At 40.1% G+C, this 25901-nt stretch overlaps 1 protein-coding gene across 1 annotated transcript; it reads left to right on the forward strand.

Moving 5' to 3' along the window:
* Positions 1-12269: 12269 nt before the first annotated feature.
* On the forward strand, positions 12270-13095 carry LOC109181237. The gene is made up of 3 exons (XM_019330989.1): positions 12270-12440; positions 12627-12791; positions 12982-13095. Exons 1-3 carry the CDS (start codon positions 12270-12272, stop codon positions 13093-13095), a joined length of 450 nt encoding a protein of 149 aa, XP_019186534.1.
* The last annotated feature ends 12806 nt before the right edge of the window (positions 13096-25901 follow it).

The following is a 25901-nucleotide window of genomic DNA, read 5'->3' on the forward strand; positions in this document are numbered from 1 at the left end:
GTTGAGAGCGGCTGTACAAGCTTGAGCGTGCTCTCCTTAATCAACGTTTCTTATGAAACCAACACTTCAACAATGGCAAGATCAAATCCCATTTCAATAGCCCTTCGAGCGTACAATTATATGACAACCATGCCAGAATAAAAGTTCCATGGACGCCCGACGTAGGACGCAGTGGAGTCTCCAAACGCCATCACCTAAGGCTCTGCTCCGCCGGGTCTCTCGAACACGATCGCACTGTCCCTAAAGATGAAGCCCGACGTGCCGATGATCTCGTATTCCCGATAAGACTGCTGCGTCGAGTGGACATGGAACATGTCTCGATAAATACGGATCGCACGTCCAAATAACGCGGCACAGACAAATTAGAATCCAATCTGAATGCCACTTGCATAGGATAATACTATACGTGCTGAAGGTTTTCCTGCTCAAATCTTGTAATGCACACATACATTACCATAATTACTATATATTTATTGTGTAATCGCCGAAAGTTGCCGATCGGAGATGGCATGGATCGGATGTCACCATTATTTCTTGCAACCCAACTTTATCTACCGATCTTCATTCCCGTAACCATAAAACCAGTGTGTTACGACCCGGAAGTTAGAGCAGAGTCAAACGGTGTCATTTTACAATTAGGGCTCCAATAAGTCGTTTTGCAATTAGGGCTCGAATAAAATTGGTCACTTATTCAAACGTCGTCGTTGGAAGCCGAAGCCGTTGGAGGTCGTTTAAATTGAATGAAGCGACGTCGTTTTAACCTCAAAGGATCCAACGGTTGTGGGCTGCTGAGCTTGAGATCCGAAGTTTGTTAGAATGGATTTTTGGATGTATTAGCTAGACTTAGTCTATTTATTTGGTTGTTTTTACTTTCAGAATTTTTTATACCCTTTATTGAATTGAAATCAGGAATCTAATTTCCTTCCTTCCCTCTAGACCTCTTTCTTCTTCTCTTCTTTACCTATTTCTTCTTCTCTTCTCTACCTCTATCTGTTTCTTCTTCTTTTCTCTATCTCTGCTTCTGTGTATTTGGTTTTTAATCTCAGGGTTGTGACATTTGGTATCAGAGCCCATCTTGGGAGCTCCAACTACGGTAGAGGACCGGGTGAGCAGACTTGGGGTTAGGGTTTTTGAGCAAGACAATCAGCAAAAATGAAGGATTCCAGTCAGGATTTTAAGGAATTAATGGAGGCATGGAAAGTTGAGATTTTCGAGGAGTTAAGGTTACACCATGGGTATATCATTCCTGCTTATCATCCTTCTTCAGCTCATGGTAGAAGCGTTAGTTCAGCTCCGTCGATTCCGGCAGCTGAAGAAGTTGGGGATCCCGCCGGTGAATCGGAAGGGGAGAAGCTGAACTCACGTATTGGGGTGTTGCCGGATATGATGAAGAAAGCCAAGGGTGGTGGTCTGGACGCGGCTGAGACATTCATCTGTCGGAATCCTTCTTCAGTTCATCACCAACCTGCTTCTCCAGTGATGAATCTAGTAGAGAGAGGCTCCACAGTGCAGATACCTTCAATGGCTTCCCAGCAGAATCAGTTGTTCCCACCCTCTGTGCAACTTGAAGCCGGCAGAAGTGACAGATCTGCTCCGTTGATTCTAGCGGCTGAAGAAATTAGGGACCTCGCCGGTGAATCGGAAGGGGAGAAGCTGAACCCAGGTGTTGAGATTATTGAAGCTGCCAAAACAGCAGCAAAAAGCAGTTTTGATGTGAAGAATGCAGTTGCGGAGTCTGAATCTTCCAACGAGAATGAAACTGAAGCATCGGTAGTTGAGGTTGAGGTAATTGAAAATGCTATTCCTTGCTTAGTTGATAATGGCATGATTAATGATAGTTCACCTCCTCTTGATGAATTGGAGGAACTTAGTGATGTCAATGAAGGAATTGATGTTGAATTTACTACTAAAAATGAAGAAGTACACTTAGTTGCAATGCCAAGTAAACAGAAGAAATTTCCCCATTTCTGGTGTTTCTCTATGTCGCGTGGGTTATATGGTTCATGTTTGGGAATGCTAAATATGAGGTGTTTATCTACTGTGTTTAATCTTGATATGTCTGACACCATATATGTAAGAGTATATGAAACAAGGATGGATCTTCTTAGGGTAGTGATTGTTGGACCTCAGGGCACTCCTTATCATGATGGTCTTTTCATTTTTGATGTCCTGCTTCCTTCCACATACCCAGATACACCACCAGTGGTTTACTATTATTCCAGTGGCCTGAGACTGAATCCTAATCTATACGAGTGTGGTAAAGTCTCCCCCAGCTTTTTGAACACTTGGACTGGTAAGGATACTGAAAAGTGGCAGCCGAATACATCAACCATACTGCAAGTGTTGGTCTCTATACAAGGTTTAATTCTGAATGAAAATCCTTCTCAACACCTCATTAGCTTGGAGTCTGAGTGGAGTGATCACAAGTACCATCTGATTTCCATTGTTAAGCTTGAGGTAATGGATTATGTTGATTCTTATTTAGTTCCTAATGACACACCTAAGAGTAATCTACTATCTCTTGAAGAAATTAATGTTAGAATTACGGCTAAAAATGTGGGTATGCATGTGGTGATGAACTATGATGAAAGTGTTGGGGTGGAATATGTGATTTTAGGTGGGAAATTTTCAGGACTGAATATTGAATATGCATCTAATGATGGAATAGTTTTAACTACCTTGAGAGGAGTGGTGAGAGTTGTGGAACCATATTACTTCAATGTCAATCACAAAATACCATGGTGGAGTGAATTTCCATTTGATCTGGGAGGAATGCTAAAATTATAAGTTTCTTGTTGCTGCAAGTTTAAACTATTATTGCTTGTGTTGCTGTAATGTTATTTGTTTGACTTGGTATGAGGGAGATGAAAGGGGTGATAAAAGCTCAATGAATTGGGAGAGTATTTGACTGCAATTGTGGGTATAATTTGTGCTCTGTTGGGGTTGATTCATGTGAAGGGATGGCATAGGAACTTTAATTTTTCATTGAGAAGTGCACTTACTGTTTTCAAATTGCTGTGCTTTGGCTGCCATCCTAGAAGGTCTTCTAGTAGTTATCAGTTATCACATTATGCTAGGGCTCTTGGTACGTTAAAAAGCTTGGCAGTGGTCTGTAAGAATGGAAGAATTCGGTGGGTAAAAAGATGGGACTACAAATGTCAGTAAAGGAGTAATATACCATATTTTCCTATCATACATCAGATGCTGTACACTGGAGATAGAGATGCAGCCACAATGAGTTGGGAATTATTATTATGGGCAAGGCCCCAATGAAGCCACACAGAATTCGGATGACACATGCTCTTCTTGCACATTATGGACTTCTACAGCATATCCCTAATATTATTCTGGTGACCAGATAGTAGACTGATCTGAGCTGAATTATCCTTGGAGGCATAAGGAGGGTTCACCTAACTTGGTGGACCTCTGATCTATTGAAATCTGAGCAGAAGTGAATGGAAAAGAAAGTGGAATGGAATGTGATCTGCATCTGGGGAGTCTGATCGGCAGAGCTACGGAATGGGAAGGCATGCGAATGAAGCCTTGAGTGCAGCAACAAAATGAAACTTTTAAAGTGGAGTTTTGATGTTGCCATAGAGTGGATCCTTCCATAGGAGATGACACTCTATGTAGTTGTGTTAAGAAAGAAGAATTGCAGATTCTACTGACCAGAGGTTGCAGCTAAAACTTTCTGAGGCTTGATTGAGTGGAACTTTAATTGAAGGCCTTTTAATGGAATTAATATAAACTGAAAGGGATGAATGCTGTGAATGCTACACAGATCTTGGTAGATGCAGCACCACTCTCGAAGCTACATATCTGCAATTCTTTGTTGCTGTGAGAAGCTGGGCTGGGCAGCAAATCAGAGGAATACACTCATGGTGGCTGAGATATGGTTATGGATGGGCTTGAATGTCTCTTATTTGCAGAAGCAAATTTGGGTTTATGTAGAAGGGGTCCATGATGCTTTATGGTCTTATGGCCAATTTTGCTAAATATAGCAGCAGAATAATAATGCAAGAATTCTCCAAAGTCTGAGTTGGTACTGCTGTGTAGATTTGAGGTTTAATTAAGCTGGCCGAATGTGTGTTGGATCTGTTGAAATAGAATTAAGCACCAAAGCTGGGCTGGGTGGTCCCTTCCTCATTTCCACAGTACCATCAAGCATTCGAATGCTCTCATCCCTAATATCACAAGGCAATTTCCAACAATTGATCCTTGGGGACAAGGATCGGTTAAAGGGGAAGGTAATGTTACGACCCAAAAGTTAGAGCAGAGTCAAACGGTGTCGTTTTACAATTAGGGCTCCAATAAGTCGTTTTGCAATTAGGGCTCGAATAAAATTGGTCACTTATTCAAACGTCGTCGTTGGAAGCCGAAGCCGTTGGAGGTCGTTTAAATTGAATGAAGCGACGTCGTTTTAACCTCAAAGGATCCAACGGTTGTGGGCTGCTGAGCTTGAGATCCGAAGTTTGTTAGAATGGATTTTTGGATGTATTAGCTAGACTTAGTCTATTTATTTGGTTGTTTTTACTTTCAGAATTTTTTATACCCTTTATTGAATTGAAATCAAGAATCTAATTTCCTTCCTTCCCTCTAGACCTCTTCCTTCTTCTCTTCTTTACCTATTTCTTCTTCTCTTCTCTACCCCTATCTGTTTCTTCTTCTTTTCTCTATCTCTGCTTCTGTGTATTTGGTTTTTAATCTCAGGGTTGTGACACAGTGCTGATCACGGCGGCATGGAATTTCGACACATGCATTTCTTCGATCTCTGCTGATGTATCGTCGCGGATGCAGTCGCCTACTGTAGCAGAATTGCAAATCCCAATGGCGCGAATGATCCTGATCTAGACGTAACATGAGTTTACAAGTCGAACCATTTACAATCTATGGTGCTAGCTTTTTTCATGCTCGCCGTCTCCTTCGCCATCCTCAGCCGCACGTTCTCTGATCGCAAAAACCAGGGGATCCGAAGTACATACCCTTGGATGATCGTGAACGGAATGGTTTTGGATTGCCCTCCTCGTTCATTAGCGGCACTGGACCCATGGCATCTGCTAACGTTCTCGGCGTACCTCCCAACATCTCCCAAGTCTGATCGCCAGATGTCCAAGGAACTACATATCTTTTAAAAGCTACGTCCAAGTTGTGAAGTGGTCAGGTTCTTGAACTTATTGATGCTTTGAATTCCATCGCTCAACTATACTTCTTCACCTTACTCCCTTAAACCAAAGACTGGACACTAGAAGACACAGATGCTCTGTTCGACACATTTTCCTGTGGAGTCAACCCTGAGAGAGGTAGAGAAGAAGGATGGGGGAAACGACGAACGTGATCGCATGCCATAGTTTACCGTATAGCAAGGGAAGTTTTAGATGCAGCTACTCGCATAATTCAACTTGGTGTGGCCACTAATGAAATTGATGTTGTGGTCCATGGAGCTATCGCTGCTAGAAGCAAGAGCATGGTGATGTTGTAAATGTGATGTCACTGTGTATTATAAAGGGATCCATGGCGATCTCTGGTTCAATGCACATACGAATGCTTGGATAAATCTATATCAATTGGTTGGTCTGTTTTTCTAAAGCTACATCCGAACCTCGTGCCGATCGTCTGCTCCCTCGTATGGTTGAAGTTCGCAGCGCTGAAGGTGATCTGTGTGCTCTGTCCTGCAAGATTAATTTGCTCCCCATTAGAACCCGTGTTCTGCCGCTGCGAGCCCATCATCTCGTTCTCTGATCCACTGGAAACGACGGGCATGCACAAGCGGGAGGAAGGTCTGGACTGGTGTCGTCTCAGGCGCCACAACAGGCAAAGCCACCACCTAGGCGCGGATCGGAGTCGCTGGTTTCTGGTTGGTTGGCCAGTTCGGTTGATCGCTTTTGGTGTTTTCCTACCACTGATCGTTGCGAATTTATTGGAAAAGGCATGCATGCATTTCCACAATATGCGTACGTATATATATATTATATGTTTCTTATATAATAGAATTCCACAATATGCGTACGGATATATATATATATATATATATATATATATATATATATATATATATATTATATGTTTCTTAAATAATAGAATATAATGATATTAATAAGTGGACCACTAAGCAAAATGGGACACTGAATTATTTATTACATCAAAGTAAAGTATAAGGGTTGATCCATGGTCGTGGTTGTGCGCGCCAGCCCCGACTTTGGTATACCTTAATGGTGATACGAGGCCCGTCCTTATTCACTACCTGGATAAAGAAGAGCCTATTTTTGGTTTATTACATATATGTTGGTCCCCCGGGAAGGCGGCCACGCTCGCGGGCAACCGCGATAGCTAGCTTAGACTCATCACACCTAGGGGCGATACGAGGTCCAACCTCGCACATCGTCGAACGGAGGAGATTATGGGTGCGAGTCGGGGGACTCAACCCATAGTCGTCACACCCCTAGGGGCGGTGCGAGGTCCGACCTCGCCTACTGTCGAACGGAAGGATTCGGGATGCGAGTCAAAAGACTCTAACCCAGGAATCGCTAAAACGTCCTAAGGGTGGTACGGGGTCCGACCTCGCCTATCGCCGAACGGGTGTAACGCAATCTTGACACCCTAGGGACGGTACGAGGTCCGGCCTCGCCTACCGCCGAACGGAAGGATTCGGGATGCGAGTCAGAAGACTCCAACCCAAGAATCGCTAAAACGTCCTAAGGGCGTTACGAGGTCCGACCTCGCCTATCCTGAACGGACGTAACGCAACCTTGATGCCCTAGGGGCGATACGAGGTCCGACCTCGCCTATCGCCGAACGGAAGCTACGGGTCCAAGGCAAAAACACTTTGACCTAATGGCTAACACGACAGGCGAACGAATACGTTGGTGTTCCGCGCACAAACATACTTTGGTGCTCCGCGCACAAACATGTAGTCCAGACTATGCTCTTCGTTAAGGATGCACTCCAGCGTTATCATTTTTATTCGGTGAACATCAGTTTTCTACTTTCTTATACCGACAAATACTTGCGATTAAGAAAGTGGAGGACTCATGATGGAATAATATAATATGCGTGCCATATTATTATTATTATTATTATTATTATTATTATTATTATTATTATAATAATGTTAGTCAAAGAAGAAGTCATGCATGGCAAGAAAATAGGAATGTTATTGGCCTTAATATTAGGGAAGATTGCAACTAGAGGAAGGACCTTATATAAAGGCTTTGGGATCAGACAAAGGGGCTCTCTCTCTCTGCTACATACATGCTCTTTTCGTCATTCATTCCATGGCCATGGCTGGCCAGGGCTATCTATGTACATGTACCACACTTGCCACAAATATAATAAAAGACTTTTGGCTTGGCTTAGCCCAAAAAGGCTCGTGGTTTTTACCGCTTTGGTTTCCACGTTAAATCCTTGTGTACTTGTTTATTGATTCCCTACAATATACCCCTATTATCATTTTAATCTCATATTTGTTACAATTATTTATTCATGCGGGTTAATTAATCCGGACCCCCGGTTTAATTAATTCCATCACTAAGTATTTAGAAGAGAAGTGAATGCTATTTTTATGCCTAATCCCCTTGTTCAAGAAAGAAAATAAAATACAAAAACAAAAAGGTAACCTAGGGCATCTGACTTCTAACCAGGTTGGTTTTGGACATGGTAGAAGGCTGTTTATAAAATTTTGGGAAAAGGGTCAAATAGGCCTTGAACATTATACAAAAAATTAATTAGGCTTAGGCTTCTGAACTTTAAAAAATTACAATTAAACACTTTAACTTGTCATTTTGGTGCATCTAGGCTTTATAGTCGATTATCCGCTTGGAATAATCGGTCATTAGGGTTTCAAAAGTTGGTCGCCTTCTTTTTCAATTTGAAGAAGGCAAGTCGAGCTCTCCTTCTTCAGTGAACGGCTGCAGCCTTGTTATTAAGGACGGTTATCATGCCACGCCATCATAATTTTACAGGTAACCTGGCTTATTTGACCGGTTTTAATAAGTTGGTGTGTTTTTGCAACTTTTTAAAGTTCAAGGGTCTGATTCCTTTTTCGTATCAAGTTCAAGGGCCTATTTGACCCTTTTCGTCAAAATTTTTATGGACTTTTGGAAAAGTTCTCTTCATGGGTTAGGCTGAAGCAGTGGCGGAGCCACTCCCCCACTGCCCCCCCCCCCCCCCCCCCCCCCTCAACTCTTGCTACTAATATATAAGTACATGTATAAATCAACAAAGTGTTTAGTAGATCAGTGGGTTGAACTTTGAATATAACATGAAATGACATAGGTTCAAATCTTACCTATAGCATTTTATTATATTTTAGATTCTTATCTTTATTTTAGCTCTTCCCACCCTTCAATAAATTAAATGTATTTTTTAATTCTACTTTTTTTTTTGCGTGTATATTTTAGCTTCTATCGATTATACTTTATATTTTGTCATAAATATTTTTATAACATTTCAAAGTGTTTTAAAATTTCACCCTATCCAAGTATAGTTTTGGCTCCGCCCTTAACTATCTTGTAGTCTATCATAAATATTGTATTATAATTTATAATGTATTTGAACCATATTATACTTGTTTGATATTTTGTCATTGACAATTCTAAAGTCCTAGCAAATTCTTCAGACAAAATTGTGAAAGATGCAATTTTTTCTTAGAAGTGATATCTCAAGTTAAGTACGCCCCCACTCACATTATTTTCTGGATCCGCTACTGGGCTGAAGCATACTAAATATTTCTCCCTTTGGCCCAAATATTGGAGACAGATGCTATATTGGAAGTTTGGCCCCAAGCTGTACATTTGGCATGACTGGAAAAAAAAACTATAGAATCAGTGTACCACCCATCATGGGAGGTCTTGCAAATCATGGAAGGGCTCACAATCACACAATGGCACAATGCCATTAGGTTGTTCAAAGAAATGGAAAAGACCAATGTTAAACCAAATGAGATCACATTATCAACTTGTAGACATGAGGCCGTAGAGTTGTCAAAACAGGCCATCTTGGCCTGACTCGGGTATGGTCAAAACGTGCCAGGCAGATCGTTTTCTAAACGGGTTGGGATTATGAAATCCAACCTGTGGTCTGGCGGGCTAACGGGCCAACCCTCCAGCTCGTACTTTTTTTTTTGTTTTTTTTTAAATTTCATTTATTAAAATTAACAAATACACAAAATTAGTCAATTACACTTACAAATTGCACAATTTGTAATTTTGTACTTAAAAATTACAATAATAATCTAACATTCTAATTTATAGCAAATTAATATATATGATTTATATCAATTATCAAACAAAATTGTAGTTAGTACATTAAATTTTACACAATCAAACAAAGTTACAAAATTACTAAATTAGTACATAAGAATTTAAAAATGTTCCAATTTTCCAAGTTCAAACACAAAATTCAACATTCAAATTTCAAAGTTTCAACTTTCAATACTCAACAATCAACAATCAACAATCAACAATCAAAAATCAAAATTTTCAAGTTTCAATTGGCCAAAAGTCCAAACAAGCCAAACACTCAAAACATAATTTAAAATGTTATACAGATGCTCACAGAGTCACAGACAGCAAACAGTAAACAGTAAGCAACTAAAATATTTTGGAAAAAATAATAATACAATAATTCGCAGTGGTTGGTTTTCAAAAAATATAATACAATAATTATCATCAAAACTAATGTTATATATATATATATTTTTTTTTTTAAAATTCGGGAAGGGGGAAACCCAACTAGGGGGCCTAGCTCACGTAGCGTCTTGTGTTGAACGTCATCTTCACTTTTTCAATCTCAACAAGGTTCCTAACCTCCAATGGGGGATTCCTGAACTCGATCCAATCACATCTTCTTCGCACCGCAAGCTTTGCAAGGCAGTCATTCCAATCAACAACACCATTAAGGTCTCTAAGGACATGACTAATAGAAACATCCCACTCTTTCTCAAGCCATTCATTGCTCTCTCTCACAATATTACCACACGGCCCAAGAGGCTCTGACCCCACATCCAATCCACCTTCTTCTCACGCCCATTTGATGCTTAGGTATAGTGCCCACGCCTCACCTTCGGCTACATGATCAACTTTTGTAGTGCAACTAAAACCGATATTTACGATATTCATTTTCTGTGATTCAATTCATTGAAAGATAGCAGAGGATGGATGTACTTATCAATGTATAATCATCAATCTTAATCCGAAACCAATATTTATTAGTGTGAATGCATTAATTTATTAAAATTGAACGTTTAGAATATTGCCTTCTATTAATATTTGTTCTACATATTTTTGAGAAGTTGAATCTTTTGATCATCATATCACACAACATTCTAGCGGGCCTGTTACTGGAATATGTTTATTGATACTTGTTCAACATGTTTCTTCATTGCCTTTGATGGGCCTTCCACCTATTCACTTTCTTGCATTTATTATATTGCACAATTATCCAGGTTTTGTTGATGGCTGGTATTTAAATAGATAACCGGCAAGAAACCTCAACTTCTAACTGGTAAATTATTATGATAGTTGTCCAATTATTAATGTTAAGAGTCCACACTCATTAAAAATATAAGGAAGATAGAACAAATGAGTTTACAAAGTTATGAGTTAAACTAGCTAATGGATTTGATTTAATCTTTTAATGTGATTTGGCCTTGTGCATTATAGCTCACTTACGTGATCTAAGCCTAATCAATACGGTATCAGATCATGCAATTACCTCTGACATATTGAGTGTTAAGGCTCATCTAGTCAAAAGTAGCAGAATACAAAATTTGGTGAATCAATGTCTCATAATACATTTAGAAAGTTTGCTGGTAAACAATATTAAAGCATTCTTTTTCCTCACGGTGTATATAACCTAAACTATGTTGTTTCTGTAAATTGTGAGAGGTTAATTGCTTACTTGGGATTGTATAGTAGTTTCAGATATACTACATCGTGATACAGTTCTGACATGTCTTCTCTCTGTAGCTAGTGTGGTTTAGGTGGTGCCTTTTGGTGCAACCGTGCAGTACATAATGCACTTATTATAAAGGTCTTCATGCATTCAAACTAGGCGAAAAGGTGCATAATTATTAAGACATGAATATCATAGCATTGTGGAGAAAAGCATGGATGGTACATATATTAAACTAAAATTTATATTCTAAATAAGAACTAGTTTATAGTATCCATCATTCATTATTACAAGTTTCATGAATTATAAATACAATGATGTCTAGTCAAAATACATTGATCTATTCTCATTGTATTATGAATTTTTTTTTTGAAAAATCGTTACACATGTTTGTTGCAAGACAATAAAACACTCCTTTACCATCACAGAACTTTGGAAAATATATCTGTTACTAGTTCCTTGTTGCTTCTCGTGACAAGGATATCTTGCGAAGAATCAAACATAGTTTTTCTTTTCAAATTCTTAACCATTTGCCAAACTATTTTAGAATCAAGCTTCAAAACTCAAACTTTCCCTTCTTCAAGAGTTGACACACATGAGATCTCGATCACTATCTAGAAGGAATCGATTTCAAAATTTTATAAATTGTTGTTGGTGTGAATTACCACGGATAACTAAACCAGTGAGAATAAAAGATAAAAGAGCTCCTCATTTAGATTGACCATGTCCTTTGTGTACCAGTTTTATGAATACTAATTATACTACTACTATTCATCTTGTTCTATATATTAAAAAACAAATAGGCATGCATTATCCGTAGGGGTATCATTTATATCTTAAATAATATTTAAATGTTATATTATAGTAAAGATGTTACATAATAGAGCGATTCTATTTGGGTTTTGTGTTTTGTGTTTTTAAATTTATAATTGTGTCTTTTGAAATTTAATATGTTTTCAATGATCGAGTATACATCAATTCATTAAAACTAATATAATTTGTTATACTTTGACTGAAAGAACAAATTACACTTTGGGTCCTGTGAGTATTAGGGTACTGGCAATTTGAGTACAGGACTTTCAAAACTCTCAATTTAAACCTTTATCTATTCATTTTTTGGCAGTTTTGGTCCTCCGGACCAAATTGCCGGCCAAAATTGGCCGGAAAATTATTTAATCGTTCGAATTGTTTTTGGGTGAGGGTAAAAACGTCATTTGTTATTGTATTTATTTGGGGACCACCTCGTGTTGGGCTAAAAAACGGTCACCAGAGGGAGATTGTCTTCGACGGCTGCTCGACGGCGTATTTATTACTCCACCTTCCGACCGGTTTCCTCGACGGCGTCTGCACTCCTGCTCGACCTCCTCCGCTTGCAATCAATGGCTAATTCGTATTCATCATCTTCTTCTTCTAATCATGGCAACGAGTTTTATGAATTTGGGGAAAGGTTTCCAATTGTCCATTGTAGGTGTGGTGAGCAACTGAAGATACGCACTTCATGGACAGCTGAGAACCCAGGTCGTAGATTTTGGCAATGCGTGGGTGGTAATGTAAGTTAATTACTTTTGAAAGTCTAATTTTTGTGTATACCTACGAAATGCTCAATTTGGGTTTTTTTTTTGTGTTGTTTAAATTAGTTTCAAACCCTAATTTATGAACATCAAATTTCTAGATATTTTCTGTTTTAGGAATTACTTTAATCACAGTTTTGTTTTGCATTTTGTTTATTATTGCAGAGGAAGGTGGGATGTGGTTTTATTGATTGGTATGATACTCCAATGTGCTATCGTTCAAAGCGAATAATTCCAGGATTGCTAAAACGCATCAACCGACAAGATGAAGAGATACGAAAATTGAATTCGAAACTTAGAAGTGAACAAGGTTTGAAGTCCATGAACAAGGTGTTAGTAGTCTTGATTGTGTTATTTGTAGCAGTAGTTGGTAGTAGGGTTTGGTAATGTATGTAGTTTGGTTGGTTTTGGAAATGTATGAATTGTGGTTGGTTTTGTTCATGTATGAATTGTGGTTGGTTTTGGTCATTAAGGAATTAGTCTTGGTTTTTGGATATATATGTTACTGAATGAATTCCAGGCTTTTGGTCCTGCATTACCATTCATGTATGAATTGTGGTTGGATATGTATGTTGGACAAACTTATGGAAATCACATGCTGCATTACCATTCACAAAAAAGCAGTGTACATTGATTAGTTTGATACAAAACAGCTAACACAACAAAAACACAGTTTAAACAAAACAACAAAAACCATTAAGACCTTAACTTATCCATCATGTTTCAAAACACAATCATAAGGCAACCTAACAAGCACCTAGTTGGCAATCACTCAAGGTCAATTGGTTCACCCTTATTTCCAAAGAACTTGGATTTGAAGGTGGTCTTGCTCTTGGTATAATAGGGTTTTTTCCTATTGGAGGGCCTCAATTTCCTTTTGCCCTTACTGTCCTTGGATTGGCTTTGGTCCTGCTCATCTAGCTGCTGTGCTGCTGGTAGGTCATCTAGCTCCTGCTGCTGCTGGTCACCAGAGGGAAAGTGGTCTTCTGTCTCAGCTACACCCTCATGAGGCTGGTTGTGCCCTGAAGGAAGGTGGATGGGGATTTGTCTTGCACTATAGATGAATCTTTTTTTTGGCTTCAACTGGGAAAAAACAAAGAAACATGATAAGTAAACTCAGGCATAATACACCAAAACTAGGAAATGTAGTTGAATATCTAATGAGAGGCCACAAAGTAAACCTTTTTATTTGGATTTGTAGGACATTTCCTTGCATTGTGGCCAGGTTGCCTGCACAGTCCACAATGTAACTGAATGTGTTGTCTGGACACATACTTTCCATCTATTGTTAATTCAGCAGCTGACCTTGCCCTTTGCTTTTTGGGCCTCCCAACCTGCAAATCAATTTAGTCAAGATAAAGTGAATAGAATAAGAACACATTAATGACTAGGCAAAGCATATATACCTTGGCAGTATACAAAGGAGGCAATGGTGGGATTCTGTCACATTGTGGCCAATCATCTGGACCTGTCATAGGGTTGATACAACCACCATATACCTTCAAGTAGGTCTCTTTGGAGTAGCAGGGATGGACATAGTCAGTAACTGAACCCTTTCCATGCTTTTTCCATATAGCACAAATGGCATGTTTGCATGGAATGCCAGTTAGGTCCCAAACCCTACATGAACACTTTTTTGCTTCCAGATCAACCTCTTGTTGATCCCCATATAAATGGCTTACTTCAAACTTATGGAAATCACATTGTGTTGCATGGTATGTTGATGCATCCTTCTCAATTTTCTTAAGCTTTCTCACAATTGCAGGACATAGCAAGGCTTTCCACTCTGCAGCTTTTTGTCTTTTCTCAAAGAACTTGCCCATCAACATTTTCCTTAGTATTTCAAGACATTCAATAATGGGTTTGTCCCTTGCATCCCTTATAGATCCATTCCATGACTCACAGATGTTATTAACCAACATGTCACAATGAGACTGTGTAGAAAAGTGAGATCTAGACCACTCTGTTGGACTCTTATCACCAAGCCATTGGTATGCATCTTCATCTAAGCCCCTAAGTTTACTTAATTCAACATTGAATGCATTCAAAGTGGTTGCCCTAGCACAAGCCCACAGGCAGTCCTTAAGGGCCTTTCCTTGGAAACCTGCCACCTTCATATTTGCATGAAGGTGCCTCACACAGAATCTATTCTCCACACCAGGTAGCTCACTCTCAAATGCAGGAATCAACCCTTTCTGTTTATCACTAATGAAGCAATATTCATCCTCAACACCTCTAGTTATTTCCAAATCAGTTTTCAGAAGTTGTAGAAACCATGTCCAAGATTCCTTTTTCTCCCCTTCCACAATAGCATATGCTAGTGGAAATATACTATCATTGCCATCAATACTAACAGCTGTTAGTAGCATCCCACCAGTTTTAGTTCTAAGGTGACACCCATCTAAACCTATTATTCTTCTACAGTGCTTGAATCCTTGCTTGCTAGCTTCCCAACACACATACATTCTCAAAAACCTGGAATTGCCACTTTCATCAGTTAGGTCACTGAGTTTTACAGGACAGGTTGTCTTGGGGTTTGTTCTTTCTATTTCTGCCTTATAACTCCATATCTTCTTAAAGGTATCTTCCACTTTACCTTGCCTTAGCTTCTTTGCCTTCCAAATAGCCCTATAGGCCTGTGAATTGCTAACATAAAAACCCTCCTGACTGCACACCTTATCCTTGAACTTCCTCATCATCCAATCAGGATGGTCTTGCAATTCAGTTAACCACCTTTTAGCCACCACAGAAGACTTAACCATACCATTTTCCCATACCCAACTACAGCCTTCATGTTCATCTGTCATATTCAAAATCCTCCATGTCATTGAACCAAGTACTTTCCTCAACCCTATTCTCCAAGGACACCCCTCATGTGTACATTTAACAATTACCCTCTCCTTGTCATTTTTCAGAGTTTTAATCTCTTTGCCATTATTGAAAGCATAATTTTGCACAGCCTCTCTAAACTGTTGTTTAGATGCAAAAGTCATTCCTAACCTAAACTGTGGGTCCTTCATGTCTGTTGCAGCTCTAAATATAGGCCACTTACCCTCAACATCACTATCAGAATCAACAATTGACTCCTCATCTGAAAACTTAATTTCCACCTCATCATTGGTCTTAACTTTTTTTGTTTTCCTATTTTCCACAAAAGCATCATCCACAGCTCTAGCTTCTGCATTTGCAGCCTTCTGCTTTTCTGCCACCTTCTGCTGTTCTGCAACCTGCTCTTCTACCTTCAAACACTCTACCTCAATTGCATTTTCCCAATCACTTTCTGTCTCCAGTACTTCCATATCAGCATCAACCAAGTCCACCTCATCCATTGTTTCAACCCAAAACTCCAACATATTGCCTGGGTTGTCCTCATTCAATATTGTTATTACATCCATGTCAGATTGCAGCAACTTCAAACCATCATTGGAAAGGCAATATATTAGTGCTCCTACTTCACTATACCCTAAATTTTTAATCATATCCTTCAACATTTGTAAACAAATTTCCCTAGCTTCCATTCTGTCATAAACCTCTACATCACCACCCATATATTTAACCTCACCTACCCTATTTATTACTCCATTATGGAAAAGGCAAACAGAAAAAGGACCAACTCCATCCCCTGTAAAGAAACCATTTACACATACAATAGTCAACATACTGGACCCCACAGACCACAAAGCAATAAAGGTATACAGAAATTGCTCCAACTCCCAGTTTATGCACATGGAATCTTGACAAAAGTATTAGTATAGTGGTGGTGCCCACACAACACAACACAACACAACACAACACAATAATACTTGCAGAAACTTAGTGGTGGTCCCCGCAGAACAAAACAACACTACATAACCCTATTCTATTCATATATAAAGCCCAGGACAAAACCCTAGATATGCAGAAACTTGCATTCAACTCCACACACACAAAAAATAGGCAACCCAAACAACAAATACGCTCAGACACTTTCAATTTCTTCACATTTAAACTCCGAAAAAAAAATTTCTTACGTAGTTGTAGACCCATTCCAGTCGCAGATGATGAAGCTCGCCCTCTCCAAACCCAGAAGATGATGTCCACAATCGAAGCTCCAGACCACTTCACACAATCGCTGCTCCAGTAGTGGAAGATGAAGTTCTTTGGATTTTCCCCCCAAATTCGTTGCTTTCCCCCCAAATTGCAAGTGGTGTTGTTGACTAAAAGACCGGAAGGTGTTTTCCCCCCAAATACAATAACAAATGACGTTTTTACCCTCACCCAAAAACAATTCGAACGATTAAATAATTTTCTGGCCAATTTTGGCCGGCAATTTGGTCCGGAGGACCAAAACTGCCAAAAAATGAATAGATAAAGGTTTAAATTGAGAGTTTTGAAAGTCCTGTACTCAAATTGCCAGTACCCTAATACTCACAGGACCCAAAGTGTAATTTGTTCTTGACTGAAATTTGGTTCTACTATTACAGACTTTTGATTTATATGACAGTAGATAAATATTATTGAAGTGCTAAGAACTTGTAAACTACGCTTGGAATTTGGATCCCTACAAAGTGGACCACAAGAGGGGTATTTATAATCATCCACCCCTCAACGGAGAGTGAAGATCCACTTAATCCTATAACTAGGATTTTGTCTCTAAAATTCTTCTTACAATTTTATACCATTTCATGAGTTCTCTAATATTCTAGAGGACTTTAGGAATCCCTACACATCTCTAGAGTTATATATGTACGTAATAATTTCAAAATATTCTACATACTCGAAAAAGCTATCTATGTACAAAGAGTTTTTTGCACTTTTAGTCCCACGACTATAGTGACACTATCAGTACTGATCCACGACTTTCAAACCTTGCAATTTTAGTTCACGATTATTGGTTTTTTGGCAAAAATGGTCCTTCTGACCACTTTTTTCGTCAAAATTCCACCAGAGTAAAATTTCTTCATTTTTAAGAGGGTTAAATTTGACATTACACTTAATAAGCTTGCAAGACCTACTGCTCCTCTGCGATTACTCACGAACAACAAATAGAATAAAAGGAAATACTGCACTGCTTAAACTAGTCTATTCCTCTTCTTCACACCAGATTTTGCAACCTTAAGGCTTCTGTTTACAGCACACAAGTTTGGCAATCCAACACACAGAAGAGCATGTTTGTTATATGAGGAAGATAGTTGTAGAATCACATAGTTTATGCCGCGAGTCTTTATTTCTTTTCCCAAAAAAATGACAATATATATAATATAATATAATCTATATATATAGTAGAATTGAAGAACAACTTGTGAGTCATACACAACTTATGAATTGATCCATTCTCTGGTGAGTTAAAAGTAAATGTATTTATTAACTAGCTTGGTTGGCATGAGTGACCGTGCGCTCTCATTTCTTAAGAGAGATCTAGGATCTGAACTTCATCTCCTATGAAAAAATTAATCTGGCAGACATTTTACCCCTTAATTAAACCAACGCAACCTAGTGCAAACAGGGATTAGTCTGAGTATGGTACGAGCTTAAATGTGTTTTCTACCGTTAGGGCCTGCTCAAGACACTTTCAACTAAAAAAAATGTCTCCTATAATTAAGACTTGCTCATGACACCTCGTGGTTTAACAACAAAATAAATGTATTTATTTATTAAAGGAATAAGGGTCAAATAGGCCACTCAACTGAACACCAACATGCAATTAGACCATCCAACTCAAAAAAAAAAATACAATTAGGTCCCTGAACAACAAAAATTTATGCAATTTGACCCAAAATTACTTGTTCACCTGAATAGGAGATTACTAAATTTAAAAATAATTTTTTTACTATAATTTAATTAAAATAACTATTTAAAATAAAAAAAATAAAAACCGCCGGAGACGAAGAAGTCTTCGTCTCCGGCGGGTCCCTTCGTCTCCTGGCCGGAGACGAAGGTACCTTCATCGTCGGCTATGGGGTACCTTCGTCTCCGAGAAGAGACCTTCGTCTCCATGGCCTGGGGACGAAGGTCCTTTCGTCTCCATGGCCGGAGACGACGAAGGTAACTTCGTCTCCGGCCAGGAGACGAAGCGACCCGCCGGAGACGAAGACTTCTTCGTGTCCGGCGGTTTTTTTGTTTTTTTATTTTTTATTTTTTATTTATTTTAAATATTTATTTTAATTAAAAATTATTTTTAAATTAGTAACCTCCTATTCAGGTAAACAAGTAAATTTTAGGTCAAATTGCATAAGTTTGTATTGTTCAATGATCCATTTTTTGAGTTTTTGAAACAAACGAAACCGATATCATTAAATTCTCAATAAAGAAGCAATACACGAGGGTGGGTGATTAAACCACGGCCCCAGGACAGACGGGGAATCGGTTGCCCGAGCTAGAACATGAGCGACCTGATTCGCTGACCTCTTGATATGGCGAACTTTAACGTTCCCAATATCATTAGCAATTTTTAAACATTGTTTTACAATAGAACCAACATAAGAAAAGTCAACACAACGAGAATTAAAAGCAGTAGAGACATTCAAACAATCAGTCTCTATTATTACGTTATTACTACCCAGATCCTTGAGCCATACTAAGGCCCGCTCGATGGCTGAAGCTTCTGCTAACAGAGGATCGCGTACACACCCCAGACTTCCACCATGAGCTGCAATAAAATGACCGCCATGATCACGAACCACCACGCCAAATCCCGCACCATTCCCGAATAGGGCGGCATCAACATTACACTTGGTCCACCAGTGAGGTGGTGGAGCCCATATGGCCGTGGTTGAGGCACCCGAGCAGTTTGCAGAAGGTGTCGAGTGCGACAAATACCATAACTGCTGCGTCGCTTGAACCTGCTTGCGTAAAGTCTCTACAGATTTCGTCTCCGCCTTCCAGACCCGGTCGTTCCTCGCACCCCATAAGGTCCAAAAAATCGCTGCCATGCGCACAACCTGCTCGTGTTGGCGACTCCTAGCACTGCCTCCATCAGCCCTTGTATAGTCTGACCTCGTAGCACATCGTCATCTTCCCACACTTGTCTCGCAATGGCACATTCACATAGCAGGTGTTCCATAGTTTCCCACGGATAGTCGCAGAATGGGCAGCCCCCACCAATCCACACCCGGCGCACCTTTAGGATTTCCATGACTGGGAAGATAGCTCGTGCGCACCTCCATAACAGATTTTTTACCTTGGGAGGTACCGGTAGCTTCCATAGCTGCTGCCACTTCGTGAACCCACCCGTCGCCAACATCTCTCCATTGGAGGCCGTAAGGATGTAGTATCCCTGTCGAACCGTGTAGACACCACGTATGTCATCCTTCCAACTCCAGGAGTCCGGATGGTGAAGTGAAGCCGGTGTTGCCATAATTCTGGTAACGTCGCTTTCAATGAAGAGGTCTTTTAAAATTTCCACTTCCCAATTTCCTTGTGCCGTGAGCAGTCCGTCTATTGTCGCGTCCTTTAAGTCCTCGATGCATGGAGTATCCAGCGAAGGATGGATCGAGTCTGAGAGCCAGGGCCAGCCCCAGATTTTGGAATCAACACCATTGCCAATACGCCTGGACACACCTAATTTCAGGAGCGGTTGACCCGCCAAAATGCTTCGCCATAAGTAACTTGGGTTGTTGCCCAGTTGTGCCTCGAGGAAGTTACAATGTGGAAAGTATTTTGCCTTCAATAATCTAGCAACAAGAGAATTTTGATAAATTAAGAGCCGCCAGCCCCTGTTTTGCCAAAAGAGCCAAGTTAAATTCATGAAGCCGTTTGAAGCCCAAACCTCCGTACTTTTTAGGTGTAGACAATCGTTTCCAACTCAGCCAGTGAATACCCGTATGTCGAGTTCCGTTCCCTCCCCACCAATAGCGGTTGAAGATCTTTTCAATGGTAGAACAAACACGTTCAGGTAACAGAAAGACAGACATGGTAAATATAGGTAAAGCTTGTGCTATACTTTTTAATAATACCTCTTTTCCCGCCCTAGACAAAAGTTTTTGTTGCCATCCTCCAATTCTCTCACGGACTTTCCTCTCAATGTAATGAAACGTTTCCGTTTTATTCCGTCCTAGTGCCGACGGCAGGCCCAAGTAGCGACCTAAATCGTTAGTCTCATGCACCCCCACGCAATCAGCTACCGTCCAGCGAGTCTCATGATCCGTATTAGTGCTGAACATGACGCTCGACTTCTCGTAATTGATGATTTGTCCCGAGGCAACGCTGTATAGTTCCAAGCAATCTCTGACCCTCTGAGCCTCCTCGGATGTAGCTCTGAAGAATAATAAGCTATCATCCGCGAAGAACAAGTGCGATATAGATGGTGCACCACTGCACCCCTTGCAATTTTAATCCCATGGATATCCCCTCTTGCTTCGGCTTGTTGTAGAATGATAGATAGTCCTTCCGCGCACAAGATGAACAGGTACGGTGATAACGGATCACCCTGACGGATGCCCCGGGTCGGAGTTATTAATCCCGCCAACTCACCATTAACCTGAATATTGTAAGCCACGGTCGTGACACACATCATAAGGAGCTCGATCCATCCCCGGTCAAACCCCAGTGCCGCAAGCATCCCCTTCAAGAAATCCCACTCCATCCGGTCGTAGGCCTTGGCCATATCTAAATTCAAGGCCGTCCAACCCATCACCCCTCCTGTTTTCCTCCTCAGGTAATGCCCCACCTCCCCTGCCACGATAATATTATCCGTTAAAAGTCTGTCAGGAACAAAAGCACTTTGAGACAATGGAACAACACTCTGCAGAACTTCCTTCAATCTATTGGCTAGTACTTTGGCTAGCACCTTGTACGCAATATTGCATAAAGCAATTGGACGCAAATCAGAGACTTTTTCAGGTACCTTCTTTTTGGGGATCAGAACGATATTGGAGTTGTTGAGGCCTTGAGGTAGCGTTCTGGCTGCGATACAACTCGTTACAAAGATGAACAAGTCGTGCCCAGTAACGGCCAGAAGCGTTGATAGAAGACAGGTGTCATTCTGTCCGGACCCGGCGCCTTCTCCGGGACCATTGAAAACAGAGCGTTCTTGACCTCCGTCATCGCGACTGGCAGCATAAGGGTCGCGTTCATATCTTCCTTCACACGGCCTGGAACTCTTCCGAAAAAGTCAGAGGCTGAATTTGTTGTTCGGAATATGTCCTCATAATATTGCAGTATCTCAGTGTTCATTGCCGCCCCCTCTACCTAATTGCCGTTTGCATTTTTGACTCGTTCCAAGAAATTCCGCCTCCGACGTGATGACGCCGATTTGTGGAAGTTCTTGGTGTTTAGATCAACATGTTGAAGCCATAACTGTTTTGATCGTTGTTTCCAAAACAACTCTTCTTAACGCATTAAAGTTAGCAATTCCTCTTCTGTTACCATATATTCGGTAACGGCCTGCTGGTTCCTCGAATCTCTGAGCGTCTCCAACTTATCACGTAGCTTCTTCTTCTGTGTACCGAAGTGACTGAAATAATCCTTCCCCTATCGGTTCAATTGACAACCGCACTAAAAAATTCGTTGCTGAAAATCCGCACCCATCGATTGTCGCCAAACCTGTTCGACGACTTTCCCGCACCCTTCGTCTAGTAGCCAGGCTGATTCAAATTTGAAGGATCTCCTTCCACCACACGTGTCTCGCCTCTCCACGCTCAAGAAAATATTGTTATAATCTGACGTGAAAGTCAGTAAGTTTTCAATCTCTGCCTCCTCGAAAATATCCGACCAACTCACCGATGCCACCGCTCTATCAAGGCGTTCTTCGAACCAAGCCTCGGTACCACGTCCCTGTTCCCAAGTGAACCTGCTACCTGACATACCAAGGTCCAACAGTTGACAGTCGTCCAGAGCATCGTTGAACCCTTCGATTAAAGCCGTAGATTGTGCATGTGGCCCACGTTTCTCCGATTAGCAGGCGATATCATTGAAGTCGCCAATGACGACCCAAGGGAGTTGAGATCGATCTCTAAGCTCACGGAGAAAATCCCCAGATAGATGTCTCTTGGTTTGATCGAGGTTCCCATAGAAGCCCTTTAACCGCCAATCAGGTTTACCTGGCATTGAAACAATGACGTCGATATGGCTTGTCGAGTAACTGAGCAATGTTACCATTTCCTTATCCCTCCAAAAAAGCGCTAGACCTCCACCCATACCCGTCCGATCAACCGAGATCAGACCTTCATATCCCATTCGAACCCTTATTCTTTCCACTTGATCTGTAATAGCTTTCGTTTCTGTAAGAAAAACCAAACTGGGTTGCTTTCTGGATACTAAGTCCAGAAGTTCATGAATTGTCCGGTCGCTACCCAACCCCCAGCAGTTCCAACTCAAAGTGCTCATTGTGCGGGGCGAGTCTGAAGGATCAGACCCGCCGAAGAAGAGTTTTTTAGGTTTTCAGCCATGACGACATCAATCCCCTCGGTACTACCTGCCCTACGTCTCTTCAGATCACCTTGCAGACCAAAACTTTCCTCTTGTGCTACCTTTTCGTTCGGACTGATGATCGGATCAACAGTGGCTGTTGCCGCCTTAATTTGCGGGAGTTCAGCCAGCAACCATTTCGCCCCCACCGGCCTGACCTGACGCCGATGTCCAGCCCTCATCCATGAGCCATATGGGAATGAATCCGGCTCAATCCCTTCCTCATACACCCGTTTGCAGAATTTGTCCGAGTTCCCGAGGATCCCACAACAAAAACAAAAAGTACCCAGGCGCTCGTACTTGAAGCTTACCCAGTGCGTTGATCCATCCTTGCGGTTGATTTTCATTCGTCTCTTCAGCGGGACATTCACATCCATACGTACGCGAACCCGGTGGAAACTCCTCCATGTACCACCAAAGTTGTTCGGGTCAGCCGCGATGAATACCCCAATATACTCGCCGATGCGTTGGATGAACTCTGTTGTAGCAAAAACGGTGGGCAGATCATGAATTTGGACCCAGAAGGGTACATCGTTGAGTGGTATCTCTTCTGGATTGCCGCCGGTCGGAACCACGCCACATACCAGCATATGATTTTCGAAGGACCATGATCCATCGTCCACCACACGTAGCATGTCTTTCAAATGTGGGAATTGGAACAGGAATAGATTGTCGTTGATCGGTTGGATCCGCATCCCCATCACTGGCCGCCAGACCGAGGCCATCACCTGTTGCATGTGGTCATATTTGATCGTACGATCAGTTAGGAATCGACCAACGATTTCGTGATGGTTGATCGGAATAGCCGTTGTCAGGATCTCCGGTGCCTCTAAGCCACTCGCGTCTTCCGAAGCCAGGGACAAGACCGCACAGCCTTCCTCAATCACGTTAATCTCCATCGAGCCGAATAGGTGTTGATTGTCGAAAACACGTGAGAATCTGGACACGATCGTTGATATCAATTGATCGCCAATGAATCGATCAAAATCGAGAAGGAATATGTATAGGCAATGCAATAAATTGCTGTCGTCGTAAACAAAACTGGGATCGTGATCGAATGTTTTGAGATGGGTAACAGCCATGCAGAGACTGCATGTATAAGCGAGATACCACACAACGTGGGGAGGAATAGAATTACGTAGTGGAGAACAAATCGCCATAGTGCGTGGGATAAAAAACCCTAGAAGTCTAGGGAGATACTCTCCAAGAAAGACTCAGAGAGAGGCCACGATTCTATTTTTGATGTTAATTATAAAAAAAAAAATTAATCCTTTATTTAAATAAAATAAAGAGATTAAGAATACCCCACACAGTATAAGAAAGCAACAAATATACGGAGTAATAAAGTATCCATTTTTTGAGTTAAATGACCTAATTGCGTGGTGGTGTGTAATTAAATGGCCTATTTGACCATTATTCCTTTATTAAATACGGAGTATAAAAATGAATTAGTTAAGTAGTGTGAAGGTAATATACTAATATATCATCACTCTAAGTGGCCTATTTGACCAAAAGTGTAATTTAATCTATATATTATACATAAAATATTGTTACAACTTCAAAACTTATTTGATTTGTGTTTTCAGGGAACATTAATAAATTTTCAAATCTACCCTTCAATCATCGTGAATTTTAACATAAACTTAAGGTTTGGGACTAAAGCTACCACTAAACGAACAATTCATGAACTAAATGAGATCACATGTATAATTAAGGGGCTGAGTTTACAATATTGCATAATTGAGGGACTGAAATGATCATTCTCCCACACACACAAACACACACACATATTGGTGTGAGCGAGAGAGAGATCAAATTAGAAAAAGATTTTTCAATAAAAAAAATTAGAATAATCCATCTACATAAATCAACAATTGAAAAATAATGAAAAAACAAGAAGAAAATAGTGATGATATTTTTGAAATTATTATAAACTTTTACCAAGCACTAGATAAGCTTGAAAGGGCATTCAGGATAACTTATAGTCATGAAGACTAGGGGTGTTTTGGTTCACAGGTTTAACTCTAAGAAATGTGTATTAAAGTGATTGATATTGTTTGGTTGATAGATTTTTAGAACACTACTATGAGTTTCAAATACCCCTTAATTACAAACCTATACCCAAATAAAATAAAAGTATCTATCGGAGACTTCACATTCGGATTTGAGAGGGAAAGGAAGAGGAACGTGAGTATGTTATTCTGTTGTGGTGAACTGATTCAAAAGAGAAGCAACATATATACAGAAGGGTAGTTATAACTGCCCAAGTGAGGAAAGACCAAAACAACCCCTATTCTACTCGTACAGTATGAAAAGAAAAGAACTAGATATCACCATCTCAATAGTATCATCCCCTTTCATTCCCTTATTTCTTCTCATCCTCATTGATTAGTACTTTTAGATTTTTGTTTTTATTTTTTTGTTCATATTAATGTTTTGGATATTTTTATATTAGAATCAATAGTATTGATTTTAATTTGTGGTCTTGTATTTTTAAAATCTTTATTCAGATTATACATAATCAAACAGTATTATTGATAATCATTCTCATTCCACCCTACTATCAAACATGCAAAATCAGTGGCGGAGCCAGGAAATTTTGTCAGTGGGGGCAGAACATTACAACAAAAAAAGATAATTTTTACAAAAATGAAACACTTAAAAGTATAATTATAAATATCTTTTGATATAAGTAAAAAATAAACCATATCAAAACTTTATAAAAATATTTATAATAAAATATGAAACATAATTAATTTGATAAAATAATTAGAATAGAAAATAAATTATAAAGTACACATCTCATTTTATATATATGAAATTGTGTTGAAGCAATAGCCTAACAATTAATAATAAAAAGTCATAAAACTTATTTAACACCCAACAAGATTCAAACCCTAGACCTTACCAAAGGCCAAACACACGCTCAACCAACCGAACTGAAGCAACCCTTGTTTAAATTCTTGTGTTTTATTATACTAATACCTAAATCCTGTTCTATATATACATATATACATACAAGGATAATATAGGGGTGGGGTGGGGGGAGGGGGG

The sequence above is a fragment of the Ipomoea nil genome, unplaced genomic scaffold (genome assembly GCF_001879475.1).
Source record: "Ipomoea nil cultivar Tokyo-kokei standard unplaced genomic scaffold, Asagao_1.1 scaffold1043, whole genome shotgun sequence".
Classification (NCBI taxonomy): Eukaryota; Viridiplantae; Streptophyta; class Magnoliopsida; order Solanales; family Convolvulaceae; genus Ipomoea; species Ipomoea nil.

Coding starts and splice junctions, on each gene's coding strand:
- LOC109181237 (XM_019330989.1), top strand. CDS start 12,270: ATGGCTAATTCGTATTCATCATCTTCTTCTTCTAATCATGGCAACGAG. Junction 12,441..12,626: donor GGCAATGCGTGGGTGGTAAT/GTAAGTTAATTA, acceptor TTATTATTGCAG/AGGAAGGTGGGATGTGGTTT. Junction 12,792..12,981: donor GTTTGAAGTCCATGAACAAG/GTGTTAGTAGTC, acceptor AATGAATTCCAG/GCTTTTGGTCCTGCATTACC.